Raw genomic sequence first — 12,671 nt, 5'->3', positions numbered from 1 at the left:
ATATCTCCACGGCTGCCACTCGAACATTGCACACACGACCTTCTCTTAACCACTACAATTGTACCTAACCCTCCATCCCCTCAACCCAGCCTTGTTCTTTCACAACCCTCGCAGCCTCGTGCAACATTTCGAGGGCTTGTATTTGTCGTCTGTGATTTCGGATACATTTGACTCGGGCACCTGCATCCTTCTCTTCAGACCTCGCTCGTCGATGCTTTTTTCTCGCCCTCCAATTCGCTCTCCGTGGATATCAGCGTTTCGATCGGCTCGCCAGTTACCCCTCTCTCACTCAAGGTTCTTTTCTATCTCTGTACCTCGCTATTCAGTCGATATGGAGACCGTGAACACCTCCGAACGTCTCTCGAGACTCAGAGAGTTGATGCAGGAACACAAGGTGGATGTATATAGTATGACATCATTCCACGACTTTTAATTGACATACTTCAATACTCACTCTTTTAAAAGTTGTCCCATCCGAAGATAGTCATCAGTCGGAGTATATTGCTCCATGTGATGGCCGCCGAGGTTAGATTTGCGTCCATGAACCCTACCTTTCATCTTTTCCGACACGAATTTCCCAATCCACTACCATCGGTCGCCTGTATAGCTCACACCTGCCACAGAATTTATCTCTGGCTTCTCCGGGTCCGCTGGAACAGCCATTGTTTCTCTGAGCAAAGCCGCTCTGTCCACTGATGGGCGGTATTTCAACCAGGCTTCCAAACAGCTTGACAACAACTGGCAGCTCCTAAAGCGTGGTGTCGAAGGCTTTCCGACCTGGCAGGAATGGTATGATATATCGTGCATACATGACTTGTTCAGGATCGTTGGACTTAGTATGTGATTAGGACTACCGAACAAGCCGAAGGCGGTAAGGTCGTTGGTGTCGACCCAGCTTTGATCACAGCGTGTGAGTGGTTGGCCTTGTTCTTGCTAGCTCTTGATTCGAGAAGCTAAGTTTTCACAGCTGGTGCCCGTAGCCTCTCGGAAACCCTCAAGAAAAATGGCTCGACACTGGTGGGTGTTCAGCAGAATTTGGTTGATCTGGTTTGGGGCAAGGACCGGCCTGCTCCCCCGAGGGAGAAGGTAAGAGTTCATCCGGAAAAGTACGCTGGGAAGAGCTTCCAGGAAAAGATCAGCGAACTCCGCAAAGAGCTGGAGTCGAGAAAATCGGCCGGTTTCATCGTTTGTACTGCTACCTAGTTACCTTACACCGAAATTCTTGGTGGCTAACAAGTGATAACAGCAATGCTCGATGAAATTGCTTGGCTGTTCAACTTAAGAGGCAGCGAGTGAGTTTATGGATAGACCCACTCTCTGGATACCAATTTACTTACAACTACATCTCAGCATTCCTTATAATCCGGTGTTCTTCTCTTTTGCCACCATCACGCCTACAACTACGGAGCTTTATGTCGATGCTGATAAGCTGACACCGGAGGTGACAGCTCATCTGGGTCAAGACGTTGTGATCAAGCCTTATGATGCTATCTATGCCGACGCCAAGGCTCTCAGTGAGGCAAGAAAGCAAGAAGCGGGAGAAACGGCCTCTAAGTTTTTGTTGTCCAATAAAGCTTCGTGGGCACTTAGCCTTAGCCTTGGAGGCGAGGGACAGGTCGAAGAAGTCCGTAGCCCCATTGGCGATGCCAAAGCAGTGAAGAATGATGTGGAGCTCGCGGGCATGCGGGCATGCCATATCCGCGACGGTGCCGCGCTGACAGAATACTTCGCCTGGCTCGAGAACGAATTAGTCAACAAGAAATCGACTCTTGACGAGGTGGACGCCGCAGACAAACTAGAACAGATCAGATCTAAACATGAACTCTTTGCCGGTCTTTCGTTTGACACTATCTCTTCTACAGGCCCTAACGGCGCGGTTATCCACTATAAACCGGAAAAGGGAAGTTGCTCTATCATTGATCCAAACGCCATTTATCTTTGCGATTCTGGTGCTCAATACCTGGATGGGACCACAGATGTTACCAGAACGTTCCATTTCGGACAACCTACCGAGCTGGAGAAGAAGGCCTTCACATTGGTTCTCAAGGGCGTGATTGGTCTTGATACTGCTGTGTTCCCGAAGGGTACGAGTGGGTTTGCACTTGATGTGCTCGCCAGACAGTACCTCTGGAAGGAGGGACTCGATTACTTACATGGCACTGGGCACGGAATCGGCTCCTACTTGGTAAGCAAGCCAGCTTTTGCGAGTTTGATATAAAATACTTATAAAGCTGTAGAATGTACACGAGGGACCAATGGGTGTCGGCACCCGTGTTCAGTACACCGAGGTCCCTATAGCACCTGGAAACGTGATTTCTGATGGTATGCTACTTTATCTTTGCCCTATAAGGACCTGTCTACTAACTACAACAGAGCCTGGTTTCTACGAGGACGGCAAGTTTGGTATTCGGATAGAGAGTAAGCCTTCAAGCGACGCGGATTTTCATCCAAACCCAATACTGACCAGCCGTAACAGATGTTATCATGGCACGTGAGGTGCAAACCACGCACAAGTTTGGCGATAAGCCGTGGCTAGGCTTCGAGCATGTCACCATGGCCCCTATTGGTCGCAATCTGATCGAACCATCTCTTCTCAGTGATGCTGAGCTCAAATGGGTGAATGACTACCATGCAGAGATCTGGGAGAAGACTCACCACTTCTTCGAGAACGATGAATACACTCGCAGCTGGCTCCAGCGGGAAACACAGCCCATCTCTAAATGAGCTAGCGAGCCGAAACAACGGCGGACAGTAAACTATAATTGTTAATAGAACCCTTATAGTCTAATAGAAATCGTATAGACGTGTTTCTATTTTAGCAATCCAATGGGATCCATTTAAGTAGAACCATGTGCCTCGTTAGCCTTGTACTGCACTAGAATTCAGAGGAGAATGCAATTCGTAGCGGAATGTGGCTGACCGGACGGGATTTAATGCACTTTAATGTGGAGAACCCGTGAGCCAACGACACCTTAGGTATAGCTGTCCCCCATGCAAGTGACTTGCCGCCTGTCGCGATCCCTTCGAACCCCAACATCTTGTTGGATTTGCGCCGTACTTATCTAACATATATGCAGTGACCTGCTTTGGATTTACCCAGTTCTATGTCTCGAGGATGATCATGATTGTTTTCTCCTGCCTGATTTCTCAACGTCATCGCTAAGCTTGCTTGCCGACTCCACGAACCTCAATTACCTTCCGTGCCCCATTACGAGCCCTCTTAATTCTCCGCCCTGCATATTTAATATCCGCTAGATACAGACACCTGGTATGAGTGGTCGAGGAGGTTACGCCAACGGATACGGGCACCCCGACACCAGCCGATATGACCGCACTGATGGAGGTTATGGCAATAGCAGCAATCTGGCTGTAAACAGCTACGGAGGTGGACGAGAGCGTCGGCCAGGGGGCTATGGTGGATTTTACCCTGAGACGCCGCAGCAACCTGGGTTGTCACCGTCCCAATCACCCGACCGACGCCGCGAAAGACAGGATTGGGATCGAGATCGCGAATATTCATCATCACGCTCACGCACGCGAGAACGAGATAGAGACCCCGAGAGAAGGCTACAGAGTTCGTCGCGAGATGGCCGGTCTCAAAGAGACAATACCCGGTTGCCTGATGGGAGCCAGGAGAAAGAATCAAATATCCCTAGTTATAACACGGCTGGGTCTCAGGCTGTTGAAGGTTTGTCTATGATTTTTTTTAAGCCATTTACACTTCATTGGTTTCAAATGCCTTTGTCCCTCTACTAACTCTTATCCATGCTCATCACAGAGGTTCTGCAGTCTATCCAACAAGAATGGGATCTCGTAGCCTCGGACGAATGCGTCCCAGTTCAGGTAGCTTTACAATTAATGGACACAAGTACTCTGGGGAAAGCCGATCGCGAGCCTGAATTTTTGGATGTGCATAATCGAATCCAAAGAACTCTGAAATCTGTCGTTAACGGTAGGTCATCGCGAACTATTGGCTGCTATGGATCTGTGCTAAGAGAACTATTAGAACACCACCAGGGCTTTAACAGCTCAATCGGTACTTATCACAAAATTCAATCAAGTATTCAAAGCTCTCAAGGCCGAGTTCGTAACTTGAAACATGCTCTGGAACAGGCTAAATCGGGTTTGCTTTCGACTAAGCCCGAACTCAAAGACCTTGCGACCTCTTCTCAGAAGTACGATGATATTATCCAGTTGTTTAGTCAAATCCAAGAGATCCAATCGCTTCCGGAGAAGCTGGAGTCGCGAATATCTGATAAGCGATTCCTCGCTGCGGTTGAGGTACTTCACGATGCTTTCCGTCTCTTGCGGCGCTCTGAACTGGACAATATCGGCGCTCTAGCAGATATTCGCGCCTACTTCACTAACCAAGAAATATCACTCACAGATATACTGGTAGAAGAGTTGCACGATCATTTATATCTTAAATCTCCTTATTGCTCGAATCGATGGAAACCACCAACCCCGGAGGGGGAGAACAACAGTGCAAGTCAATCCGGATGGGCTGGCGCATCTTGGGACAGACCTGTTTACACTTTCCTTGCGAAGCTGGACGCTTCGGCCCCCATGGTGGAGGATGCTTCTCGCAACCCAGAAGCTGACACGTTTTACTATATCCGACTCCTAATCGAAGCATTGAATAAAATGGGTCATTTGGATATCGCTGTCGACCGGATTGAACAGCGGCTTCCAGTTGAACTCTTTGCAGTGGTTGACAAAACAAACGCGGAAGTTGACGCACGCTATCCAAACTTGACTCGCGGCTTTGCAGCAAAGGAGAGCAAGACAAACCTACCGACCGAAACAATCGAGAACCGCGGGCATGTCCTATCTGAGTTTCTGTGGACCTTGTATGCCAAATTCGAATCTATTGCCGAAGGTCATCGCGTTGTCCATGATGTCATTGCAGCTATTGTTGAACGTGAAGGCATTCCTAAAAGCAGCGCCCTTGCAGGGGGCTTCAAAGAGCTGTGGAAACTCTACCAAAGTGAGGTATGTAGTTGAACATGGCCTCCTTGACAGTGTTTTCGTTGTATTTACCTAACTTATGTGACAGATTCGATCACTCATGCATGATTATCTAGCGACCGATGGAGAATCATCCCTCCGACCAGGAGGCGAAGACGACTCCAAGCGCCATCTTTACTCGGGCTACAGAGACAAGAGCAAGGTGTGTACGACGAAGAATAGTTTACCGTGTACCATCACTTACGGTATTAGAAAATGTTCAAACTGTCCGAGACGGATGGAACGACGGAAATGAAAGCCGAACAAAATGAATTAGATGAAATACTCCGCTCTTCCGTTCCAGGCCTAGTGTCGAAGACACGACAGAAATCTACTCCAAATGGGAATTCGGATTCCAAGCAAGGAAATTCAGGAACTGGCCATAAGATCCTTATCGAACCAAGTGTATTCAACATGAGTATCCTTCTTCCACCTTCGCTCTCTTTTATTCAACGTTTGAAGGAAATTGTGCCCGTGGATTCCGATATTGCTATGAGTACCTTGACTTCCTTCTTGGATGACTTTATGGTCAATGTGTTCCTCCCCCAGTTCGATGAGACGGTCACAGATCTCTGCATGCTGAGCTACATTACACCGGATGCATTTACAGAAGATCCCCAATGGTTGGCAGTATCGCCGCGTCCAGTCTTCAAGGTAAGCCATTAACATCCCAACGCACTGGGGCTTCTCTGACATTGGGTGCATTAGGGTACGGTTAAATTCATGTCCATCATCCGCGAGTTCAGCAAAATGCTGTCTAGTATTCCCCATGACCAAGCATTCACTCAACTACTGATCACACAAATCGTGAATTACTATGATAAATGCTGCGGGTGGTACAGAGGTAAGGACCGGAAACTACACTTCTTGACACATTTTTCTGATTTGATGTATAAGCCATCGTGACAAAAATTTCCCCTCGTGACAATGGTGAATTTAGACTCAAGGCCGCTGCGCAATATGCCAAATCGGGTGACATCCACGATGTAGTCAGTGAGCTATGGAGAACAGAAGCAAGCAACAAGGAGGAGCTTGTGGATAAGGTGAATATGATTTTTGGGGAAGGATGCAATTGTTACTAACTACTTCTCAGGAAACCAACCTTCTCCTTGAACATACTAATGAAGTGCCTTTGGAGCCATACGATATCATCTCTGACCCTAAGACCGTTATGGCTCTCTCTCTTCTATACAATAGCACAGTGAGTCGACCATTTGCATCTGTATCTCGATCTTGTTACTTACACTGATCAAGCAATGGCTTGCAAGCCATCTACTGAAATTGCGCCAAGTCACGCAGCCATCATCTGAACCACGACAGCCACAAGAAAGCGGGCCACCAAACCGCAGATGGACCTTGATTGGTGCCATGGTGCCAAAACGTGAGGGATCAAACCAACCCGTGTACCTCCCCTTGAATCAAGAAACTGCGACTGCTTTCGATACTACTATCGAATCGCTACGCGACCTTTCTTCAACCGCACTTTTTGCTTTGCATATTGACATTCGGTGCGGTATTATTCACATGCTCACGAGGACCATGGCTGGCCCCAACCCCAGCAACAACCGCAATTCTGAACCTACAACCCCCTCTCCAAACTCAAACATTTCTTGGTGGCATATAGTCCTGAACCAGCCAACGTCCGCTTCACCAACTGTACTTGAGTTAAACAATGATCTGATCTCTTTTGATACAAACATCTCTTCGTATCTGGGATCGGCCGAGCGCTGGTATATCACATCAGGATTGGCCAGGTTTATCGATCGTGTGTTTATTGCTCGTGTCCATCTTATCGGCGCAATGAATCAGAATGGGGCGCTGCGGCTTCAGTTGGACGTACTCGTCCTCCAACAAAACCTGAAGAACATCATCGTTGACCCAGCTGTGGATACAGACGAGGAAGAAAGTGCAAGACGGGCATTTGATCAGAACCATGAGATTGTCGCTCTTCCGCGTAGTGCTAAGTTCCTGGACTGGTTCCTGGAAGGCGCCGAGAAGGCTCTCGACTACGCAAAGGATGAAAAAGAATCATTTGCAACACATCCGGAAAAAGCTTTGGCTGCTGGCAATGGCGAGCCGTTTACCTACGATGAGCTTAGGATCCTCGTTGATCTCTGCTTCTCGGATATTCTCAAGGGGCCTAGAGGTGCAGAGAATCGAGAAGAGTTCATGGCTGCAAAGAAAGCGAGCGCAGACGCACTCCTTAGGTTGAATGAGATAATGTGGGACTCCAGGTAGTAGGACCTCTACTTCTTCCTCTGAAGACTTGTTTATTCGAAAAAGGAGCTATGTTTGACAGCTACTACACGCCAGTTGCACAATTAGTAGATTACCCCTCGGTGCTCTGTTGATGCCCTCGGCATTTTGACCGTCGTGCTAGGGCCGCGAGACAGCCAAATTCCAGATTTCAAAGACAGTGCATTTCCTAATGATACTAAATCGCATATGGTCCGCTATATGGAAAGGATATTTCCACGGTTGTCATCGGGTGCGGAACCTCTTGGTTCTGCCATATAGTAGGCCTTTTGTCTGCCAATCGCCCTTACTGTTTGAGTTTGGTCTTGGTTATCCTCAATTAATCATACGCATGACAGCTGCATGCGTGTAGGTAAAAACCAGCATCGCACCATTTAGCCGTTCTGATAAGATAAAGTGTGAACCCCCCACCCCCCTAGTGAATTCCCTAGAAATGAAGTTGGCATTGAGCAGCACGGTTAAAGCGGAGAAACGGATTGGAAGCACCACGGGGTACAAATAAGCAAGCCAGCGCTCGGGTACCCAGTCTAAGAATATTCTTGGAGACCTCCTCGTCCAAAACTCCTTCTACTACCTCTCGTTTCTTATCCTAAAAGTCCAAGTACATGTCTAAACAGTGTTCTAAACATTGCTTTGTAGAGGTAGAAGAAGGTATATAGGCCAGCAGTCCTGCATCACATGTACCAAGTGTCTGAGCTGCTGGGGTAGAGAGATAAAGGAACCAATTGCGGGGTGAAGAAGAAACACTTCGTTTTTTATAGATGATATTTGCGCCCGGTATTTATTAAGCCTTATTTCTCATGAAGACAAAAACTGATTCTTGTTCTCTCATCTACTCAAAACATGATCTTTTATGCCTTGGGGATGGGGATCGCCCCCTATATGGTAGAAATTCATTATTGAGAACAGGGCCATTGAGTTAGCTAGCGCCTAATTCTAGCCGAATTGGATCATGCATAGAGGACTGGGCACGCTACATAGCGTCTGGGCGGTATCACCGATTCACCATTCAATCATAAGTAAACGGAGTTTTCCAAATGTGCGAGGTGAATTAGGAGATTCTATTCTACCTTTAGATATCAATTTCCCCCTCAGAAGCACATCTCTTCAACCCTCAAAGGTCTAGTTGGATATGGCGCTCGGCTGCAATGGGATATTCAAAATCATTCTTGTTGGCATAAGGTCACCAAGAAGCATATAAAATAGCCCCATCAAGGATTTTTTTTGCATCTCATTTGATAGATATCGCAACGAGCGCGAGCCGTAACATGTTTCTATATCTAGGTAGTATAGCAAAGCGTTGAAGATGTATGGTTAATAAGATGAAAGCAAATTCTCGTTATTACCTTCAAGAATCAAACAGCAAATCTATAGCTCTTGTATCCGGAACAAACCCTAGTTAATTTCATCCACGGCGGGAATATGCTATCGGAGACCTGATGCCTAGGTGTGTGCAAAGGATAGGACTATCGGTACAGGCTCCCGTCGAAATAGTTGTATAAGACTATGAAAGATTGTTTCGTTGGGAAACAATTTTCTTGATCTGCTATCTTTTGCTTTCTGCTCGGATAGATTGTCCTTTTTTTTTTTTAAAAAAAAAAAAAAATGTTCGGGCTACGTAGCAGGCTTGATAGCACGAACAAAAAGCTTCTGCCCCGAGCCGGAATAGCCGGCGGCCTTTCGGTTATATGTGTATGTCCCATTGCAACCGAGCGCCATATCCAACTAGACCATCAGGGGTATAAAGATATTTTGTTGTTATGTATATGCCCTTATAGGCAAGATTGTCTTAAAAACTTACTTCCAAGACCGGCAGGATAAAGAACAAAGAGCGGGTGGCGCTCGCCCCACATTTATACTTAAAAAGACGAAAGCGCATACGATTCTTTCCTCACTTCTTCCTCCGGATTAAAAAGACTTGATAGTACTAAAGAGCTGCCAAGCAGATATCTCAAAACCCCCGATGGTCTAGTTGGATATGGCGTTCGGCTGTAATGGAATATTCACATATAACCGAAAGGTCGCCGGCTCGATTCCGGCTCGGGGGACGAGACCCAGCCATCCGCACAGGATGTCATCTTTTTTTGACCCTACCACTGGTAGTATCAGATCCACCTCTTTTTATCTTTCCGCTGCGAAAACACGGGGTGTTTCGTGAAAGAATTCTTACGCATGGCTCACGGCAGCTCATCCGAACCTTATGTACAGTAGGGTTTCAGCATCACTGACTACTGTAAGACAAATACATAGCTTTGTATCCAGCCGGTGCAACTATTAGTGGATTATTAAGGTGCGTAGCCAAGACACCTTTCTAATTTTTGAGCAAAGGGTTGAGGAGAACCGAGCAAACTTGAAAAAGAGACAAGCAGAAGGAAAGACCAAACTTGGTTAATTTATGTCCCTAGGATTATACAAGATGTATCCATGAAACACTCCCAAGAGTTGTCTATAGCCTTTCTACGCAACATGCACAAGGACCGTACTTGACCCATGGGGTAAACCAAGTGGATAAGACAAAAATCAAAAAGATATCTCGATGCTGTCACACTTACAATGTGATTGGGGTATGGACATGCAGATTGATGTTCTACTTCGATCTGTTCTTGTGTACAAATTCATAGTAATTTCTACTACCGAGTTATGGCTGCTGCATTACTGATGGCTGAACACCTGTAATCGAACGAAATAAATCATCCAAGAATGTAATATCTTAGCGTCATATCTTTAATCAATAGATCGTAAGACTTTGTGAGAACAATGTGAAAGTGGCAGCAGTTGGCCTGAGATTATTCGCCCACTAGCGAAATGAGATCTTTATATGAAACGCCGAACGTGGATCGTGGCGATGGGTCTAAACGATCCGGACCACAGCCGGATAGGCATCACTCCATCTGGGCCCTGCCTATAGGCTAAATCCGGTCTTGACTATAGGCGTTGGGAAATTAAACTACAAAGTACGGATCCACTGGAGGATTTCATGAACCATAGCCGTGTCCTCTCTCATTACTGAACTCCGGACTATGTCTCGCCGGTATACCCGTGATATTTCTGTTATATCCCCTTTCCTCTTCCTCCCATTTCCCTCTCTCGATCGTTCCTTTTCTGTTTGAAATAGCAGGTCTACTGGTTCTGGAATCCGAGATCTAGAAGCCGTTCATTCTTTGAAACCAAGTCAGTGCTTTATTGCACGTTCCTGTCCTTACTTCACATCCAATACATTCATTCCTTTGCTGGCGGAGAGATAGGAATTATCACTCTTTACTTCATTATCTACCCCGGTCTTGAGACATACATTTGCTCTTCGATCTTTCGTCTGCAAAACGTTCACTATGAAGTATCAACGTCTTGCTTCCCTGGGCCTTGCTGCCCTGAGTGTCTCGGGATCTGTCTCTGCAAGCCCTCTCATTCGGCACGAGGGCGAGTCCGTGTGTCCTTCAGGATACACCCAGAGTGTCTACTATGTGACTGTCACTGCTAGTTCTACTCCGGCTCCGACTTCATCAGTTGAGCCAACTACAACTGTAGAGTCCTCGTCGACCGTCACGGAGACTACAGTCATCACCCCGGAGATTCCAGTCCAATCTTCAACATACACCCCGGTTGAGACTGCTGCTCCGGCTGAGACTCCTGCTCCCGTGGAGACCAGCGCTCCTGTCGAGCTTACCACTTCATCATCTACCACCGAGACACCCGTGGTGGCTCCAACTGCTGCTACACCCTCCACCACCGTTGATGCCCAGCCTACAGAAGTAGTCGCCCAGCCTTCTACTCCATCCTCTTCCACCGAAGAGCCAGCAGAAACCCCAATTGTTGCTAAGACACCTTCTACCACTGCTGATGTCCAACCCACAACCGCGGCTGCTGCTCCCACAACCAAACAGCTCAAGCAATCAACCACCAGCACAGCTGCCCCAGCAGCTTCCACTACCTCTTCATCCACCGGCTCGTCTTCCGGTAGCAGCAGCGCATCTAACTCCGGTGAAGCCACCTTCTACGGTGGCAATCTTTCCGGCGGAGCTTGCTCCTTCTCAGGCTACACACTCCCATCCACCCTCTTCGGGACAGCCCTCGGTTCCCCACGCTGGGACAACGCCGCCGAATGCGGTGCCTGCGTCGCCGTAACAGGGCCTAACGGAAACACTATCAAGGCAATGGTAAGCATTACCTCCTTCTCCCTCTTACCCCCCCCCCAACTCTATCAAACCAATACAAACCTAAACTAACCAACCCAACCAAACTAGGTCGTCGACAAATGCCCCGAATGCGACTCCAACCACCTCGATCTCTTCCAATCCGCCTTCACCGAGCTAGCCGACATCTCCAAGGGCGTCATCGACATCACCTGGGACTACGTCTCCTGCGATATCGACACACCCCTAAAACTGAAGAATAAGGAAGGTACCTCCGCATACTGGTTTTCGATGCAGGTTGTCAATGCCAATGAGGCCGTTACCTCGTTGGAGGTTAGTACCGACGGTGGAAGTACCTGGCAGAGCACTACTCGCTCAGACTATAACTATTTCGAGAATAGTTCGGGATTCGGGACTGAGACGGTTGATGTAAGGGTTACTGGGAAGAGCGGGAAGGTTGTGACGGTTACGGATGTGAGTGTTTCTTCGGGAGTTGAGGTTACTGCTGGGGGAAATGTTTAGGGTAGATGGATCTATGTAGCAGTTCGGTATTTAGTTATTTTGTGTGTATGTGTGTGTATGTGTGTGTGTGTGTGTGTGTGTGTGTGTGTGTTGGGCGGAGGGGTTGAATGGCCGTTGTTGTTGTTGTTGTTGTTGTTGTTGTTGTTGTTCTCTTCTCTAAGATGTATCGATTATACTTTACTTTGATGCTTTGGTGGGAGGGTAACTGGGGTCAGTTCATAACCCTAGTGCTTATTCCAGCCTTTCAGCCTTCCGTTCTCTGTACATATTTGAAAATTACAAAGTTCGATTTTTGAATACCACTACACCATGTTACAAAACTAAGCCGGTCACATAAAAGCCTATAAACCATCAAAATGATGTTTTCAACTACAGGGCAAGATTCAAAGTGAAGAATTGCATTCCGATAACGCGCTGCAATATCGCAGGCTTCAACATCCGTATTAATCACACTCCCAGCCGTAGTTTCGCCGACCCATCCTTAAAGATAGCGTACACGAAAGGAAATAAAAAAGAAAAAAGAAAATTTCAGAAGGGGTAACGCGAATAGAGAAGAGAACATAGCAGAAAACCGAACCCAGGCTTAAACAATTAGCGTGTAAAGACTAGTCACGTACTCACTCCCAGTGGAAGATGAACTCAGACTGTACCTGCAAATTCAATAAAAACACGATGCTGTTGCCAGATGGCATCACAGCAAATCTGAAAAAGTTTGTTCAAGGGAGGGAGGACAGTCGAGATGTGAAGAGGAAAGGA

At 47.2% G+C, this 12,671-nt stretch overlaps 2 protein-coding genes and 1 non-coding gene across 3 annotated transcripts; all 3 read left to right on the top strand.

The window, feature by feature from the left end:
• Nucleotides 1-211: 211 nt before the first annotated feature.
• On the top strand, nucleotides 212-7,245 carry BDV27DRAFT_142511 (exocyst subunit SEC8; the record flags this gene model as incomplete). The annotated part of the gene is made up of 19 exons (XM_032069962.1): nucleotides 212-407; nucleotides 466-525; nucleotides 624-789; nucleotides 849-910; nucleotides 968-1,189; nucleotides 1,247-1,292; nucleotides 1,351-2,185; nucleotides 2,238-2,322; nucleotides 2,374-2,418; nucleotides 2,477-2,616; nucleotides 3,262-3,688; nucleotides 3,779-3,952; nucleotides 4,007-4,992; nucleotides 5,057-5,170; nucleotides 5,221-5,661; nucleotides 5,716-5,851; nucleotides 5,905-6,050; nucleotides 6,101-6,208; nucleotides 6,262-7,245. The coding sequence occupies 19 exons, from the start codon at nucleotides 212-214 to the stop codon at nucleotides 7,243-7,245; spliced, it is 5,373 nt and encodes a 1,790-aa protein (XP_031930815.1).
• Nucleotides 7,246-9,220: 1,975 nt separating this feature from the next.
• On the top strand, nucleotides 9,221-9,311 carry BDV27DRAFT_t49. Its single transcript has one exon. It is a non-coding gene; the product is annotated as a tRNA-Tyr (tRNA).
• Nucleotides 9,312-10,250: 939 nt separating this feature from the next.
• BDV27DRAFT_123321 (putative extracellular cellulase CelA/allergen Asp F7-like) lies at nucleotides 10,251-11,966 on the top strand. Its single transcript, XM_032065845.1, has 2 exons — nucleotides 10,251-11,417; nucleotides 11,505-11,966. The coding sequence occupies exons 1-2, from the start codon at nucleotides 10,593-10,595 to the stop codon at nucleotides 11,913-11,915; spliced, it is 1,236 nt and encodes a 411-aa protein (XP_031930814.1). The 5' UTR covers nucleotides 10,251-10,592; the 3' UTR covers nucleotides 11,916-11,966.
• The last annotated feature ends 705 nt before the right edge of the window (nucleotides 11,967-12,671 follow it).

Source organism: Aspergillus caelatus (assembly GCF_009193585.1).
Source record: "Aspergillus caelatus strain CBS 763.97 unplaced genomic scaffold BDV27scaffold_31, whole genome shotgun sequence".
Taxonomy (NCBI): domain Eukaryota; kingdom Fungi; phylum Ascomycota; class Eurotiomycetes; order Eurotiales; family Aspergillaceae; genus Aspergillus; species Aspergillus caelatus.
The sequence above is the reverse complement of the archived record's forward strand: the minus strand, read 5'-3'. Positions and strand labels throughout refer to the sequence as shown.

Coding starts and splice junctions, on each gene's coding strand:
- BDV27DRAFT_123321 (XM_032065845.1), top strand. CDS start 10,593: ATGAAGTATCAACGTCTTGCTTCCCTGGGCCTTGCTGCCCTGAGTGTC. Junction 11,418..11,504: donor GAAACACTATCAAGGCAATG/GTAAGCATTACC, acceptor CAACCAAACTAG/GTCGTCGACAAATGCCCCGA.